The following is a 17076-nucleotide window of genomic DNA, read 5'->3' on the forward strand; positions in this document are numbered from 1 at the left end:
GCTGTCATTATCCAAGCAGAAAAAGAGGCAAACAATCTCGTCCCTCGCATCTTTGCATGTCATCCCTGTCTGCACGACTTGCAGGTTATTACACATTGCGGGAGCGTAAACCAATCAACTATAGTATACTAGAGCCGTGGCCAGCCTTTTTTTTGTGAAAATGAAAGAGACAAAAAAGCCGCATTGCGCCCCCGATAGTAGTGCTGAGCCGTAATGCGTTATGCCCGTGTTCGAGTGGGATAAATTTGAGAACGAAAAATGGCCAGTTCATAAGGTCATTGGGTACAGCCGATCATTACACAAGCCAGGACAGTCAGGATGATTTCTAATATTGGACCATCGGTCGCTTCCGATTGGCCAACAAATCCCATGTTGATTCAAGAACCTAGTGAAGAACCAAGAGAGAGCAGCTTCACATTCCTGCTTCTCTTACTGGCTTAGCATGCATCTAGCAGTCACCCTGTCCACAAAATAAATAACACCCAAGTAGGTTTACCCATATAATATTATTATAAACCTTACCTTAAAAGATAATCAGTATCCTTTTAAAGATAGTTAATAGGTCTCTGATGATAATTAAAAGGCGTCCGGAGATATTGAAAAGGCCTATTAATCTTGCTCTTCAGGTATAGTTTACAACCTATATGGGCTAACTTACTCTGAGTGTCTCAATTATCTTATAGAGAGAGTGACAGTGCATCATGCCGTGACACGTAACCAGAACCTCACCTATCAGCCGTGTTTTTTGATTAGAGCAAATCCCAAGTCGACGTCACCATGCAGGAACATGAGGAATTGTCTCTCACCCCGAGCATTGTGGCCAATAAAAATCGACATACTAGAGCCTTGGCCTGTTTTTCCATTTCAAATCAGTCAGGCTCAGGGAGGCATCTCTGTCCGCTGAGCCGTAAATATCCATATGCGGATGGGCTTGATTCACAAACGGTAAAACTCCCCATCGGTACAATATAAAGACGTACAAGTGGGAGTCACCAGAGATAGCAGCTGCAGTAGCCTTGAGATGTTCCTAAAATAGTTGATAAATTACTTGAAAATAGGTATCCCTGCCCGGGTCGTCGAGAATATTATCAAGAATGTCTAATAATCAGTTTATTAAATGAAATACGTTTAACTTGGGCTTTCATGTTGTGGTCAGGCTTGAATGGTGCTTCCAAATTAATCTTCCCACAAGGTGAGCGGGCCAAGTTAAGAAGAGAGAGGTAAGCACTCAGGATGTCTGCATCTACTTCGAAGTGATTGGCCAGTGAAAATAACGGCTCAGCTAGTGGTGTTTAGGCCACCGGATGAACCAACACAACACACTGTGCATAGGTTGGCTGATATCTAACTGGCTATGTGCCCTGCACAATGTCCTCAAAACAGATCTCCGCTCGATGGCACCAAGGGACTGCATCGGTTGATGCCTGAGCCGAAGTGAGTCTTGGCCAATTAGCAGCGACAAGTCTTATGACTCCGCCACTTTTCGTTTCAGTGTTCTCACGATGTGACTACCATTGCTGAGCCGTATTCCCCCCCCCCAAAATCATGGAGTTCTACGAAGAAAGAACCCTAAGCTCAAGGTAGGTAGATGACTGCCACCGCTCTTTAAACCAAGTTCGATAAAGCCTTCCATGACATCAACTTCCCTCTGAAGCTTCCATCCATCATTTCCAAAACGGTCTCAATTATTAGAACACGGCCAGCTTGAATGATGCAAGCAGTACTTCAAAATATTGCAACCACAAAATGTACCTTCCCTTTGAGCAACGATTTGAAGACGTCCCGCGTGGTAATTTTAACAGGTGCCGGCTACCAACGTGACTCAACATGCGGCAGGCAAAATTTACGGCTCAGCCGTACATGTATTACCCCAAAGCGGCATTAAGATGAAAAGAAAAGTATGCCTTCCTCTGATCTTTTTGGACTTTCATTGGTTAAGTGGTACAGGACGCAGTTTCACACGAAACACACCGCCATCACTGCAGGTTTGACTACCCAATGAAAGGCAAGGGATTTCACTGTTTCCGACTTCGAGAGCTCCAAACTTTGAGGGGTCGCTGAGCTGTAGTCTTCTGGTAATGCGGTAACCATGCTTCACTGAACTGCTAGAAGTTGGGGGGACACAACTGACAGGCTCCGGACTTGAAAGATAGCCGAGGCAGATTCTTTACCCACTGTGCTGTGTTTTTTTGCCAGCCGTGGACTTGAGAGATGAATTCTGCCTCGAAAATCACGGCTCACATAGCTAACCCCACCTGAAGCTCCGCCACCGAGTCGAGGATGAAAAATGGCCAGTCCTCATCCACCTCTCCATTCCATTGGTTACTCGTATGCGCATGACGCGTCCTGGGGTGAAAAACTTGTCGACACCACCCTGCTGCATATCTTGGCAACGCCTTGAAGAAAGCCTTGCATGCTGGAGACGGAAATTCCTGTTGCTCTCTGAACAAGTGCACAAGAATGGCTAACGCTCTTTGAAAGACAAGACATGCATGCACCTTTCGATAATTGGAAGGTCTTTGATGGTTGATGAAACAGTCCATATTAAGGCACAAAGGTTCAGCATGTATTGGCTGTCTAACAGTCTGTATGTTTGATGAGGATAACAAGCGACCAGAAGATGGCATTGTCCTGTGTTCTGACAAGTGTCAATGCTGTATTGACTTCGAAACACCGCCACCGTAGTTGGGGAATCACATTACGGCTCAGCGTGATTTTTGAAGATCATTGTCGATCCTCAAAAACGAAAGGGAAATATAGTCCACGTAGTCTTTGATGGCCACCTCATTGGTTCGGCAGCCCACACATGGGCATCTAGGACCTTGATCAAGGCTTACTAGATCCCTACTGGGTAGATTGATTAGGGACTCAAGGCTTGCTGAGCAAGAAAACAACATGCAAATGCAGCCACCTCTGACCTAGGTATTGGCCTGCAGCCCACCGCTTTAGTTTTGCATGAAGACGCATGCAGAAGGGCTCATAGCCCAATGATTGCTCTCCTGGCGAGAGTCATAATACTTTCTTGCTTTTCACAAAAAAATCAAGTGTTGACATCTGCTCGTTTCTTTTCAATTTTTTTTTTATCTAACCTCAGTGAGTTTGAGGTAAAATTGGTAGAGCCGTAATCCAGCGCGCGCATGGCTTGATTTCGGGTTTGCTCACCGTAGACTCGGGATACATATTTCTGGGATCCAATTTACCAAGTCAGATCAATGTGATAGCTAATTAGGGTGTAGCGACAGCCTGAAACAATGCTCAGGTACTCTTTTTGCGCTAGTCATAAGAGAAAGCTAAAGTCGTATTGTGGAAGAGGAGCAAACAAAGAAAGAGAAGGGCCGTTCAAGGCGACTACGTGATACCCCTTCAGATGGCGCCTTAAAACCCGCGTTTATCCACGCTTTTCGACCCCAAATAACCCCTATTTTCCTGTTAGCATTTCTTCATAACATCCACCCATAGAGGCGGGTGAAGAAGGAGAGATATACCAGAAGCGAGTCGAGCTGTTCCGCTCTAATCCCACGCCTGCGCTTTCCAAAGCCTCCACTGGCTAGTTGAAGTTTTGCCTCTTGTCTAGAGAGAACATTGCTCTGAGAACACATACCATGTCAGGGATCTTTCCTTCTGCGATCCATGCCCCAGGAAGATGTTGGGGTGTACTTACATCTTCAATGGTGTGCTTCACGATATATCGTACTATTGCCACCTGTTCTGTTTGCCCCAGACGTAAAGCTCTGCCAATGGCCTGGAGTTCAACGGAGGGGTTCCACTGTGGCTCCATGAGATAGATACGACTTGCGACGGCGAGATTGAGTCTGCGAGAAAGAGGTATTAGTTTTGCAGTGCTTGGGAATGTAGGACTGCTCTGCCCACCCGACTGCCCCTGTTCCCAGTGTCATCAGGAGGATGTTTGCGCCAGATGAAGATCGAAAATCTTTCAGAATGCGGATCCGCTCACCGAGCGACAGTGAGCCATGGATACAGTAGAACGGAATGCGATAGCTTGTCAGAAGCTCTGATATTAGGTTAAGGGTTTTTTTCCAAGATGAGAAAATAATGCTGGGTTATTAGAGGGTCAGCACTTGGATTTTTTTTCTGCATGGGACAGCTTAGGTCATCCGTACCTCTTCTGCGATAAGTGCATGGAGATATCCTTCAAGAGAGCCAGGAGCTTCGAGGGGTATTGAGTAGGTATTTTTGGAGTTGTATGACTAGTATTGCCAAGAGGAAGAGAATGCTGGACTTGTCCGACAGGGTGAAGGGGACATTGGCTGCCTGCGGCGTGGTATTGCGGCATACAGGCGCGGCAGACAAGATGCAGACAATCCGGGAGAAGTAGACCTCCGTCGGTATCAGGCCTGTCGTTGATGGAATATACTTGCCTAAAACAAAAAGAACAATCTGCCTCGTTGTTCTGCTGTAGGTAACTAAGCACTTCGTCCATATCCATTTGGGGCATTGGCGAGGCCGTCCCCGACTCTCGCTTGGGGATTCCGTTGTTGCAAAAAAGTCGAAGTTTGAGCAGTGATTCCAGAACTGTTGAGTTCAGCTTTCCTCCATGTCCACTCACTGCCCTATCAATCTCACGTCGGCATTGTTGCTCTATATTTTTGTACTCCTGGCGTTCTGCTGGAGTGAGCTCAACACCTCTCAGTGTCGGCTCTGGATCTGGCAACCCGAGAATATCTCTGGTTCGCCTCAGACAAATGCTTCCCAAAAGCACACTGAGATTCTTGAACCGCTCCCGTGACTTGGCTGTGGATAAATTAGTAATATACTTTCGAAACGTTGCTGGGTTTTCGACGCTGGGCACCCTGAGAAAGGATACCAGAGCCCCGAGATCATCGACTGAGTTCTGGATAGGTGTCCCTGTTAAACACCATCGATGTTGAGCACGTAGCTCAGCTGTGGCTTGATGTTGCTTTGTTAACGGATTTCGAATCTCATGGGCTGTGGACAACCCAGGTCAGCAAACACAAGGTCAAGCGTGGAGATGGTTGACACACCTTCATCTAGCACGATCCTAAACCAGTCAATGAAACGCAAAACAGCCTGCCCTTTACGTAGCTCAGCAGCAACAGTTGCATATGTGGTCAATACAACATCGTTTTCCAGCAGTTGTTTTCGGCTTCTGTCGTCCTGTCTTCCCTGACCGTGGTGCTTGTGCCACGTAATATAGCCGGGGTAAGTGTGTCTAGGACATGTCAGTTCCAGATAGACATTCTTGTTGTGACAATCTCATCACTCACTTCCGAATTTCATCAATCCAACTGTCTATAAGCACTAGAAGCATGTTAGGTTTATGTCGCAGGCAGGGCGCGGTATTCTTTGCTTACGTGAAGACGGGCAAACGACTAGGGTTGATGCCACCACGGCTGCAGACCTCTGCCCAGGATTTTTGCCTTGAGAAAGGAATGCGCTCGCGCGGCCCATAGATCCTGCAATCGCCGACAGGACCACTAGAGTCTTCCCAAGACCCATGTCATCTGCGATAATTCCCCCTTGTACATCCCTGGCCTCTTTGGATCTCCCACCCGTAATTATGTGCTGATATCTGGGACAACGTCAGTATCCCGATGCCGGTAATAGCATAAAGGAACCGCATACAAGCACTCCTCCAAGTCCGAATCATCATCCTGACACTTCTCCCAGAGACTCATCTCGGCGGGAAGGTCTCCAGTCTCGCGTCTAAGAATAAAATCAAGAGCTTCGGCCTGGTGGCTGTATTATATGTATTAGCGATTGACCTTTCAAGCATTCAAAGGAGACTACACACTCGAGCAGGGTCGTTCTGATGATGCTTCTGTCTGCCACAGACTTAGCAAGAATGCTATGATATGATAAAGAGTTGAGAATGCTATTGATCTCCGCAGTATCGTTGGTGGGCTCGACCTCGTTTTGCATCACTCTTTTAATCGGGTCGTTTGCTGGGGAGTGCGAATTGTGAGACTGGCTGTTGTGAAGGGCGATGGGGGTCTCAGAAACCTCTTTCCCGAGAACCTCTTCTGGGTGAAGATAATGAGGATTGTAGTAAGTAAAGCCGTCAAGCCCGAACTGTGGTTGTTGCAGGAAAAGTTGCGCCTTGGACAGAACTCTACCAACATCAGCTGCATGTCGTCGGCGACCGTATATGTTGAGATCAAAGTTGACGACGGCCGACATCCTTTCTCGCTCCCAGCGACGCATCATCCTCACCCACTCCTCATGTGAGATGAAGGCCTGCAGACGTAATTCTACGTCGCGGGAAAAGGCTTGAAAGTGTTAACACACTTTCTTGTTTAGAACGGCAAACTTCAACCCCTGAAAGTCGAGCGCATAAAAGGCGCCTTGCTCAAGAATATCAAAACACTGGAATGGTGAGAAGGTGGCATCATAACGGATAGGAGGTTGTGTCCGCAGTTGAGCCTTCAAGTCTGGTATCTGGAAAATGTGAGCATTCCTGGTTTGCACTCATACAATAGTGGCTTTATACACTTCCAAAGCAAATGTCTGCTTCATCGACAGTATGCTTTGTGGTGCTGATCACGACATCAGGCTCGAGATTGAGGTGTGCAGCGGTGGTATCCCACAGTTCAGGTGACTTCCCGGCCGGCTGATAGCTCGTGTGTGGATATGCGTCGCCATCATATTGCCCGTCGAGCAAAGGATCGTACTGTGGTTCAATGTGTTGGCGTATCGCATGAGACTGATCACATTGCCAAACTGCGTCAGGCGCCGTGTCTTGATGGTCATTTGCGAACGGATACGGCCTCTTGGTAGGAAACATTTTGACAACAACAAAGATTGTTGGCAGGAGCGACGAGATGGTATAACGATGTAAAGTGCTGAATCTTGGTTGGATGGTGAGTTGTGAAGTGTGGCTGGGGCAATCAGCTGAACACTGCCTCAACAGGCAGCTTGGCAGTCGCGCTTGCTGGCAAGCCGCAAGGCAACCGATATGAAGCGCGGACCACTGCAATGTTGTCTGAAAGAAGCAAGTACCTTCCGGTAGCTTTCTTTCACTTTAAACTCTTGCAGACAATTGCCGTCAGAATCAAGATCAAGCCACAGCACCCTCAGCAATCAGGATGGCGGCGTCATTGGCTAAGGCCACGGCTGTCACGATGGCCGTGGCAGGGCTTGGAGCGAATGATGTTCATCCGGGAGCTCCGTTTGAACAGGCGCTTGAGCAGTTCAAGAAGGGGCTACGACCAAAGCATCGATCGACATTCCAAACAACCACGCTTCCCGATCTTCTTGCAGCAATTGACAAAATTCAGAAGGAGCAGCACTCCAGTCGACGACTTCAAGCCGTTGGACGATTGAAGCCCACTCTCGAAGCGCTTAATCAATTGGGCAAGGTCGTTGAGACGTTTACAAACACATCAGAATTTGTCGCTTTTGTCTGGGTGAGATTGCATGAGATCTGCGACCGACTCAATTGGCCTGCTAATATCTCAGGTACCCAGGGACCATTGAAGTTCTTGATTCAGGTTCTAGCAATCTATCCTTGGTCTTTGTTCGTCTTGCTGACGGGGAAATAGATTGGTAGCTCCTTTGTGGAAGCATTCACTGAGCTCCTTAGTATCTATGAGAGTCTTGGAGAGGAGCTGCCGCTTGTCCAACAGTACGAAGCCATTTTCTCGAAGGATTCAGACATGAAGAGGGTCCTGGCCTATCTCTACAAGGACGTCCTGGAGTTTCATCACCGGGCGTTGAAGTACTTCCAGCAGCCGAGTATGCGTTCATTTCTTACTCCGCCCACAAAGCGTCTATCTTCTACCTGGGGTTCTATGGTTGTGCACTAACAATGCCAAACCCATTCAGTGTTGAAGCAGCTATTTCAGGCGACCTGGAAAACTTACAAGTCTCGGTTCGACGATCTGATCAACGGCATCAAGAGGCACAGGGAACTAATTGTTTATCACGCCAATTTGTTACGTATTAAGGCATCCTTAGACGACAGACGCAACATAGACCAGCAATTCAGCCAGATCGCCGGCGCTGTTAACCAGGCCAGCCTGTCTATCAAGGCATGTTTGGATGAGCGAAAAGTCAGAGACCAACAGCTCAAGGAGATGGCTGATGCCGAGAGCAACAGAAAGCTTCGCGAGTTGCAGGGGTGGCTGAGGGCCAGCAATGTTGCCAATGACCAACATGAGTTCTGCAAGCTTCGAGGCGAATACCCAGGTACAGGATCATGGTTACTGGATAATGCAAAGTTTAAAGAGTGGTTTGAAACACCCTGTCAGCTGATGCCTCCAGTGTTGTGGCTCAATGGTATTCCAGGTGCAGGTCAGTGTCAGAAAAGGAGCCATCATTTGCCTTACGCTGCTGACTTCTTCAAAAGGCAAGACAATTCTCGCTTCTTTAGTTGTCGAAAAGGCCCAGCAGCTCAACCCCCCTCCGGCCGTCTTGTACTTCTTTTGCAAACATGGCGACAACGAACGAGACAATTTTGTCTCCATCGCGCGTAGCTTCCTCTCTCAACTTCTTTCGTATAATCGAGATATACTGCTTCCATACTATCACGATAAATATCAGAGTAGCACGGAGGCAGTCCTGGACACCCGAAGCATCATCGAAGATTTGCTCAAGGTGTCCATTCGAAATTTCCCGCACGTGTACATCATCCTGGACGGGATTGATGAGTGCCCGAGAAAAGAACGCGACATCATCGCCTCCTGGTTTCGCGAACTTGTTGAGGACCTTCCACAGAGTAATCCCACACAAATTCGATGTCTGTTTGTGAGCCAAGAAGATGGGGTAGCACGAAAGGACTTTGCGGGTGTTTCTGTGATCAAAATTCGAAGCCAGGACAACCTGCGCGACATTGAACAATACAGCGCCAAGTGGGCGATCGACATCCAGAAGAAATTTGAGCTTCCCGACACCAAGCGAGAATCGATCGCAAAGCTCATTGTTGACGCTGCCGGAGGTGAGTACAGTATTCAACGCCAAAGTCCAATCGCTAACTCACCATCTAAGGCATGTTTCTACTTGCCAAGTTAATTTCCACCAACCTTCTTCATCAACTTGATGTCGAGGAGTTGGAATATGAGCTTGAACCAGGACGATTCCCGCGCGAGATCAATGCTGCGTAAGACCCCTAACCTTCAAGTTGAAAGCGCGGGACAAGTAATTGCTGACGTCTGATTTCTGTTTACAGTTACTCTCGAATTATCGTGAGAATATTCGACCATGTGTCCGAGTCGGAACAGCACGGGAGTAGGATGCTACTGAGCTGGCTGGTTTGCGCCAAACGGTCCATGAAGTGGCATGAGATCCAGGGCGTGAAGTCCATTGACTTGGAAACAAAGTCGGTAGATTTCCGACGCTTGCGGTTTCGTGTTGACTCAAAAGATCTTTGCGGATCGCTCGTTGAAATCCGGTCCGACGGGACGGTAGAACTTGTTCATCTGACCGCTAAACTGTAAGATCCCTATGTCCCCATTCCGTCTTACCACTCATGCTTCTAACCTTGTTCAAGCTTTCTTATCAGTGAAAAACATGTCAACCCAGCGCGAGGAGAATTACAACTAGCTTCTCTGTGCGTCAATTATCTCAACTTTCCTATCTTCAACGATGAGCTTGAACCCAAAGAGAAGCATTGTCTCATCCTTAATGGGTCCTACGCGTTCATGGACTATGCCATTATTTACTGGGTGCGGCATCTTGAGGCTAGTTTGGCATCTCTGGAAAATGACGGTACCGATGCGCGCGATATTTCCGAGACCCTAGAAGATTTTATTGAGCTTCACTACATCAATCCAGCCACTCACTTTCCCGTCTCACAAGGAAACGCTGCAAGACTTCGCTGCTTTGAGGATCTGGATTGTCATGACCGACTGCAGCAGGCAGTCATATCGACACGAAAGCAGCTTACATTCTACGGTGAGATGAACAAAGCCGAGATTGCCCTCGACCTTGTGGACATTGTGGAGAGTATTCGAGCTGCAATTGAAAGGCTGCTGCTAGGGATCCAGAACGGGGATGGGGTGGCAGCCAAGCTTGAAAAGCACTATGGTTCTAACCTCTTCAAATGTCCCAGGCTCAGCTGCAAATTCTTCACGAACGGGTTTGCAACCGCTGAGCAACGGAACCAACACCTTGGAAAGCACCAGAGGCCTTTTCGATGTGCCATTGAGGGTTGTTTGAGTGGAACCACCGGTATGGCGTCGGAGAAAGAGCTACAAAAGCACATGAAGGAATCTCATGGCGGGTATCAGTCTCACGACGAGTTTCCAGACAACGATGAAGTATATCGGAGTCTCCAGCCACAGTTATCCATAACCAACTCCGGCAATCAGACAGGTTTGGTAATTGAAGAGCCTACCGTGGCGGAAACGAAAACACCTGAAGCACCTGAAGCCCAAGACCCAGCATCTGATAATGTCGCCTGGGAAGTGATAGGACATCAACGGCAGCAGAGTAATAAAAGACAAAAGAGGGAGTATATATGCTGGTTTTGCAACAAAGTCTATAACCGCAAATTCAACCTCGACTCACATCTTTTAACTCATAGCGAGGACCGGCCTTGGAAGTGCGACCTCTGCACCAAAGCCTTTGCGCGGGAAAGCGACTTGAAGAGACATCGGCAAGGCCATGATGAAGGGAGCCATTTTCCGTGTCAAGGGTGTGGCAAGAAGTTTGCACGCCGGGATACATTGGCGAATCACCACAAGTCAAAGTTGGGGAAAAGGTGCTTGTCAACCTTGAATTTGCAAAACCATGCTGAAGAGTCAACTCCATCGGCGTAGAAATCCCAGCACACAAACTGTACAAAATGTACCGCGGCTACCTCAATCAGAGGCCTGGCCGCGGGATCGTATTCCTAGTTCGCCATGTCAATGTTAAGCTGATCCCTTGCCAAATAACATCGGCATAGCCCGAATTCATGATAAGCAGAATGGGTGTGTTCAGGTATCACTCGTAGCCCTCACAAACACCACGCACCAAAGGTCTGTTACTGCAATCCCAGCCCATCCTCTGCAACGTCCAGACGACGTTGCATCATATCACATGTTTCAAGCGCGTATCATGGAAGGAATTTTGCCTTCACCAAAAGTCCCTCGGTCAAAAAGGGGGAAGTTACGAAATGCCAAGCCGGCCACTCGACACATGCCGCTTATTAAGCCAACAGCTTGGCGAACCAATCACGCAACAAACGACGCACGGTTGTATAGTGTAGCGGTTATCACTCCGGATTCTGATTCCGGCAACCCCGGTTCGAGTCCGGGTACGACCTCATCTTTTCGCCTATTTTTTCGGGCCCAGATCGCCGGCGATTTTGACTTTTTTTGATGTTGGCACCTTTGCCACAAAAATATTTGAGACACCAAAGTAGGTTAACATACCTTAAAAAATAGTCATATGTCTTAAAAGATAGTTTGAAAAGCTTCAAAGATAGTTAACAGACCTTAAAAGATCGTTTAAGGACCTATTAATGTACTTTTGAGGCAAAAGGTAGTTCACAGTATAGTATGGGTTAACTTACTTTTGCTGTGTGAATTACTTTGTGGGCAGGGTGGTTGGGTAATACAATGGCTAGCATTTCCATCTTCAAGATGACTGCTATATACATGCAGCATGAAAAGTCTAATATCATCAGCATCATCAGCATGAGACAATATCGTGGTGCCAGTGGAATTCCGTGTTTTCCTCCCACCCCCATTTTCATCCATTTTTTAAAATAAAAAAAATCTAATAATCAAAAAGAAATCGCTTCAAACAAAAGAACGTAAACATGATTTTCGCCAGAAAACCAACAACCCTCCTAGTGGTATCATATTTTCCTCATCCCAACATCCAACTCCCCCTTTTATTCCCCATCCCACAACCCCTTCTACCTGGCATGTGCATTCTGGTAAGTGATAGTAGCAGTCTTGGTCTGCACAATACCACCAGGGTTAATCGCCTTCTCGGACCCGCTCTCGCTCTTCCTGATCGGCTCCGAGGAAGCATAGTCATCGCCCGTCTCGATGGCGACAACGGTCTCGAGGGGGTACATGATGTCGTCGTCAAAGCGCTGGTACTTATCGCGCTTTTGAGATTGGGACTGGTTGCCACCGCCGCCGCCGCCAAAGGTGGGGGGGCCCCCGGACTTGGAGAGGCCGCTGTTGACGGGGTAGGCGGAGCGGGCGTTGGAGGAGCCGAGGAGGCGGGGGACGAAGTGGTTGAGGAAGGGCTTGATGGTGGGGAGGGTGCCGCAGATGACGGAGAGGTTGGCTTCGGCGAAACTGGGAAAGGGGGGTTAATTAGGGGAGGGGGATAGGGGGGAAGAGGGGAGGCTTACATCCAGAGGAGAACGGGGCCACCGCCCCAGGATTGGTCAATGTCTCCCATGGAGACGATCAAAGCGTGGAGACGCATGATGGAGGTGAAAGACGTGCTGGATGATGGGTTAGGATGGCTCTTTTAGCTGAAGTAAAATGGCAAATAAGATGGCTTACATTCCACCGACGCTAAAGGCAGCAATTAGAGCGATCTTGTGCTTAAGAGGGACATGAAGCTTGACAACGATGGGAATTGGCACCGCCAGCACCATCAGATCGGTGATGGCACCGAGGATAGCCGTGGCCTGGTACAGAGCGGGCCGGTTGATGCACTCGCCGGGGATGCTGATGTCCCAAGCTGACTGGACGGGGTTGCAAGGGAAGATGGCGGCGAACATGATGGCGAACGATGAACCGACGACGATGAACATGACGACGTAAACGGTAATCTGGTACCACAATTGTGGCGCTAGCCTTCGATAGAGCAGCAAAAGTGCCAGCTTGGCGCCACATTGAACCGGGTTGTATAGAATCGGCAGGAGGTAGAGCGCTCTGAGGAACAGGAGGAACTTGGTAACGGGCATTTCCCACGAGTGTGTTCCCATGATTCCTCTCATAAAGTCCCCTTGATGGCTTGTGTTAGTGTGTGTGGAGATGAGTTTCTGGGTGTTGGGCAACATACGAACGATCATGGACTGCAGCGCGATGGAGCATCCCCAGGCAATGATAAGAGAGGCATCTTCGATCTGAAACCTCCTTCTGATGAATGCCTTAGTGTAGAGATGCTGCATCATGAACAGCAGAGCCAAGAAGTTACCAACTCCAAAGAGCCAGTAGGCCTCTGTCACGCTGTTGCGCGCTGGGTTCTCAAAGTCCACCACATAGCCCTCCGGTGGGGGCATGATCACCGGCACGCCATTGACAGTCGGGAGTTGCATAGCCATCTTGTCGTATTCGGCGCCGTCGACTGTCGAGAATCCGTAAGTGTGCCGTCGAGGCTGAAGAAGGGGACAGGTTGAGTTCGATGTTTTGTCTGTTGTTCACGCCCGCGCGCTTATCTATCCGATTGAACTGTCGAGCAACAGGAAGTGTCGAGAACAAAAGAAACAAAAAGGAGTGAAGCGAAGGAGACTCTGTGAAAGAACATTGGCATGTCACTCATGTCAATCCTACCGTGTCTATCTATGCATGACTGTGTCTGCTACCCTTTTCTTCTTCTGCGTGGCCGTTTGGGTGTCAGTTTGCGTGGGAACCGGGCATTGCCGATCAGCTTCATCACATAAACAGCCAATTTTGCCCGTCTTCCTTTCTCCCTCACCGACCTTGATGGCCAGAAAAACGGCAAAAATTTGTGCCGGCATTCATCAGCGCAGCATTTTGGAAAGCATTCGGTCTGGGGCGGGAGAGTGGGAAGCAGTCAGTACAACGTCGCCAGGGTGGTCGTTGAGACTAAGAGGAGTCGAAACAAAAGCCAAGGGGAGGAGCATGGGATGTGTCAGGGAAGTTGATAGGTGCTGAATCTATAGATGAGGCTAGTCAGGCCAAGTCAAGTTAAGCGTGGCAGAAATATCCACAATAACGGCTGCCAGAATCCACTCTGCTCCCCCCCCACCCTGCAACCTGTTGCAGCATTTCCTCAGGAAATCACCAACAAGTTCTTCATGCTTTGCTTCTTTGCTTCTTCATTGCCCCCCCGTGTCCCCTCCGTGCTCCCCCACACGGTCCAGCCACTGCCTTCGTCTCGCGCCGCCCCGTGTCTGTGTGTCTGTCCGTTTCCCTTTCGTTGTATCAACGGCCACCCGTACCCCCACACGCTGTCACCTCCTTTCTACGCGATGTCTCCCGTCTCTCTTGACATCCGCCCAAAAGGACGTTGCCGACCAAACTTTTTCCGCTTACCGCCACTTGACGCAATGGAACGGAGGCGTGTCATTGCAGGAAGCTGTCACCTTCTGCCACGACGTCCAAGACCGAGGTCGGTAGAAAGCTGCCGACACGAAACCACAGACGGCGATCATTAACCTGCTCGCCTTCAATTACCGGTGGAGGGTTGCATATTCTCCGTTTCCCCCGCAAATAATGCCCTCTTTCTCCAATCACCACGTCGTGTTCTTGCAGGCACCGGACGATGTCGACACTTTCAACTCTTCCTGCAGCTCTCGCTTGGCCACCCGCAAGAATGGGACGACGTGTTTGGGATGGCCCAGCACGCCCAGGTCTTGGGAGATATGCTTTCTGTTGCTGTCCCCAGTCTCCGGGGAGCTTTGCCGTCGACGTACCTTGCATCAATAGCCAAACCTCGGGCTTGAACCGAAACCCGGTAGCGAAACAAACCCCCTACATAAATGACTTGGCCCACTGTTGAGGGAGGGATGAGCATCCTGCACTACCAACACACTCGTTTTTATTGTCCCGTGGGCCATTACACTCCTTCAAGATGCACTTCACTCACCTTCTACTTTCATTCTGCTCCGTAGCATCAACCATGGCCGCCATCACCCCAAGACAGATCCCCTCCAAGGCCAAGTGCCTCCTCGACGCTGGACTCGGCGAGGCAGTTCTGGTTCGTGGAGATCCGCAATATGCTGAACGCGAGGCTTCATATTGGTCCAACAGCGCAAGGCTGAGTCCAGCTGCGATCCTCCGACCTCGCAATACCAAGGAGGTGGCCCTTGCCGTCAAGGCTCTTGCTGCCGCTAAACAGCCATTTGCCGTCCGTTCCGGTGGTCACACCAACTGGGCTGGCTCCAACAACATTGCCGGCGGCATCACCATCGATCTCGGCTTCTTCAACACCACCACCTACAATGCTGCTACCGAGACTGCCGATATCGGCCCTGGCTCCCGCTGGCGGGATGTCTACTCGGAGCTGATCAAGCACAAGCGTGCCGTTGCCGGTGGCCGTGAGGGCAATGTTGGTGTCGCCGGTCTTTTGCTCGGCGGCGGTAACACCTTCTTCACTGCCCGCCGTGGCTTCGCTTGCGATAACGTCGTCGCCTATGAGGTCGTCCTTGCCGACGGCCGCATTGTCACCGCCAGCAAGACCAGTTACCCCGACCTCTTTGTTGCCCTCAAGGGCGGCTCCAACAACTTCGGCATCGTCACCAAGTTCACCATGACCGCCATCCCATCCGACAAGGTGTGGGGCGGCATGGCCTTCCTTCCCAAGGACATTGCTCCCCAGGCCGTTGACGCCGTTGTTTCCTTCACCAACAACGTTGCCAATGACCCCGATAGCAACCTCGTCGCCATGTTCACCCACATGCCCGACTTCAAGGACATTGTTGTTGCTACTCTCTACGCCAACATGGCCGGTGTCGAAAAGCCTGCTGCTTACAAGGAGTGGCTTGCTCTTCCCGAGATCATGAACACGGTCAAGAACACCACCATCGCTGAGATGGCATTCGAGTACAACATCCCCGCCAACCTCCACGACATCTGGTTCACCCTCTCCCTCAAGAACGATGCTCGCATCCTCAACAAGGTTGCCGAGCTCCACGTCAAGCTTGTTGAGGACCTCAAGGCTTTTATCCCTGAGCAGACCTTCACCACCCAGTGTCTCTTCCAGCCCCTCCCCACTGTCTTTGGCAAGAACTCGGTTGCTGCCGGTGGCAACATCATGGGTGTTGAGCGCCAAAAGTCTAACGGCGTTCTGTTTCTTGCTACCGCCATGGTCCAGACCCCTGAGCAGGAGAAGAAGGCTTACCCTCTTGTCAAGAAGTGGGTTGAGGAGGTCAAGAAGTTTGCCGCTACCATTGATGGCGGTCTTCAGGAGTGGACCTATCTCAACTATGCAGATAAGAGCCAGAACCCTCTCAAGAGCTACGGCCCTGAGAACATCCGCAAGCTGAAGGCTACTGCTGCCAAGTATGATCCTCAGGGTGTTTTCCAGAAGTTGGTGCCTGGTGGGTTCAAGGTTTCTAGCCTTTAACACATGGTCACCGTTGTGTGGGAGAGCGTGACAACACTGATGGACGATGGGTGAATGGTCGCTGGGATATACGAGCATACGGGTATTGACTGGATAGTGATGATAATTGGGGGAAGGGGGCTTAGCATGGGGGCTTTCAGGAGCGTGTTGTATTTTTGTTTTGTTTGCTTTGCATTTGCTTTGTCATAGCTGTTTTGGTTTGCATTCTGAGCATTAGTTTACCTTTACTATTGTAAAATCGAGACGGGCTCACTGAGTTCTTGATACCCCTCACATCTATCCAATGTCACTTGCATTCCTCCGTATCACATGATGTCTTCCTCTGCGGTTCAAGCTCGGTTGTCGACGACAAAACCTCTTGTTATGGCCCCACCCGGCTACTTCCCCGAATGAGGATCAACATTTTGAATCCTGCATAATGTTAAAAGTCGCTATTGTCTTACATGCATATCTAGTGATCTGCACACTACCTAGGGCTCAGGTCTGTGCGCCTGAAGGTCTTTGATACCAAGGCTTGAGAAGGCATCTAGCGCGTCCAAGACAGATGGGTATCTGAGCCGAGGTCGCTAGGAGGAGGAGGTGTTGTTAGTGGGACACCAATGACTTTGATGGCTGTAGCACTTTATGAAACCAAGCAGTAGTTTGCCTGCCGGGCATTCAACATGTCACCTGAGAGCCTCTCACATTCGTCGCCATCATCGAGGCAGTTTGAAGTAGTCAAGGCCAAACAAAGCAACCACTATCTGGTACAAATACGCTTCTGTCCGCCTGTCGCCTTTATCAAAGGCCAGTCTGGAATGCCCTCTGCCGTCACCATGGCAATGCACGGTCCTGTCAACACAGAAAAAGGGGCAACGAAGGGGGCTACAGTGACAAAAGAAGGGTTAGGGTTTT

The 17076-nt window shown here is 49.6% G+C and overlaps 4 protein-coding genes and 1 non-coding gene across 5 annotated transcripts; 3 read left to right on the forward strand and 2 right to left on the reverse strand.

Moving 5' to 3' along the window:
* Nucleotides 1–3241: 3241 nt before the first annotated feature.
* QC763_507990 (uncharacterized protein) lies at nucleotides 3242–7091 on the reverse strand. The gene is made up of 12 exons (XM_062913386.1): nucleotides 6567–7091; nucleotides 6470–6515; nucleotides 5774–6417; nucleotides 5605–5718; nucleotides 5334–5551; nucleotides 5247–5280; nucleotides 5004–5191; nucleotides 4122–4947; nucleotides 3871–4056; nucleotides 3662–3812; nucleotides 3486–3587; nucleotides 3242–3418 (listed from the first exon to the last, which is right to left on the reverse strand). The coding sequence occupies exons 3-12, from the start codon at nucleotides 6184–6186 to the stop codon at nucleotides 3389–3391; spliced, it is 2262 nt and encodes a 753-aa protein (XP_062764792.1). The 5' UTR covers nucleotides 6187–6417; nucleotides 6470–6515; nucleotides 6567–7091; the 3' UTR covers nucleotides 3242–3388.
* QC763_508000 (uncharacterized protein) lies at nucleotides 6840–10884 on the forward strand. The gene is made up of 8 exons (XM_062913387.1): nucleotides 6840–7385; nucleotides 7446–7469; nucleotides 7521–7713; nucleotides 7804–8271; nucleotides 8351–8914; nucleotides 8965–9076; nucleotides 9146–9409; nucleotides 9479–10884. The coding sequence occupies exons 1-8, from the start codon at nucleotides 7065–7067 to the stop codon at nucleotides 10734–10736; spliced, it is 3204 nt and encodes a 1067-aa protein (XP_062764793.1). The 5' UTR covers nucleotides 6840–7064; the 3' UTR covers nucleotides 10737–10884.
* Nucleotides 10885–11152: 268 nt separating this feature from the next.
* Nucleotides 11153–11224, forward strand: QC763_0074790. Its single transcript has one exon. It is a non-coding gene; the product is annotated as a tRNA-Gln (tRNA).
* A 360-nt stretch (nucleotides 11225–11584) lies between these two features.
* QC763_508010 (uncharacterized protein) lies at nucleotides 11585–13507 on the reverse strand. The gene is made up of 4 exons (XM_062913388.1): nucleotides 12934–13507; nucleotides 12429–12876; nucleotides 12272–12367; nucleotides 11585–12215 (listed from the first exon to the last, which is right to left on the reverse strand). Exons 1-4 carry the CDS (start codon nucleotides 13193–13195, stop codon nucleotides 11822–11824), a joined length of 1200 nt encoding a protein of 399 aa, XP_062764794.1. The 5' UTR covers nucleotides 13196–13507; the 3' UTR covers nucleotides 11585–11821.
* A 1181-nt stretch (nucleotides 13508–14688) lies between these two features.
* Nucleotides 14689–16182, forward strand: QC763_508020 (uncharacterized protein; the record flags this gene model as incomplete). Its single annotated transcript, XM_062913389.1, has 1 exon — nucleotides 14689–16182. The coding sequence occupies one exon, from the start codon at nucleotides 14689–14691 to the stop codon at nucleotides 16180–16182; it is 1494 nt and encodes a 497-aa protein (XP_062764795.1).
* Nucleotides 16183–17076: the final 894 nt, after the last annotated feature.

Source organism: Podospora pseudopauciseta, assembly GCF_035222475.1.
Source record: "Podospora pseudopauciseta strain CBS 411.78 chromosome 5 map unlocalized CBS411.78m_5, whole genome shotgun sequence".
NCBI lineage: Eukaryota > Fungi > Ascomycota > Sordariomycetes > Sordariales > Podosporaceae > Podospora > Podospora pseudopauciseta.

Coding starts and splice junctions, on each gene's coding strand:
- QC763_508010 (XM_062913388.1), bottom strand. CDS start 13,195: ATGGCTATGCAACTCCCGACTGTCAATGGCGTGCCGGTGATCATGCCC. Junction 12,877..12,933: donor GCTGCAGTCCATGATCGTTC/GTATGTTGCCCA, acceptor CAAGCCATCAAG/GGGACTTTATGAGAGGAATC. Junction 12,368..12,428: donor GCCTTTAGCGTCGGTGGAAT/GTAAGCCATCTT, acceptor CCCATCATCCAG/CACGTCTTTCACCTCCATCA.
- QC763_507990 (XM_062913386.1), bottom strand. CDS start 6,186: ATGATGCGTCGCTGGGAGCGAGAAAGGATGTCGGCCGTCGTCAACTTT. Junction 5,552..5,604: donor TCGGACTTGGAGGAGTGCTT/GTATGCGGTTCC, acceptor ACGTTGTCCCAG/ATATCAGCACATAATTACGG. Junction 5,281..5,333: donor AGTCGTTTGCCCGTCTTCAC/GTAAGCAAAGAA, acceptor ACATGCTTCTAG/TGCTTATAGACAGTTGGATT.
- QC763_508000 (XM_062913387.1), top strand. CDS start 7,065: ATGGCGGCGTCATTGGCTAAGGCCACGGCTGTCACGATGGCCGTGGCA. Junction 7,386..7,445: donor AATTTGTCGCTTTTGTCTGG/GTGAGATTGCAT, acceptor TCAGGTACCCAG/GGACCATTGAAGTTCTTGAT. Junction 8,272..8,350: donor CAATGGTATTCCAGGTGCAG/GTCAGTGTCAGA, acceptor TCGCTTCTTTAG/TTGTCGAAAAGGCCCAGCAG.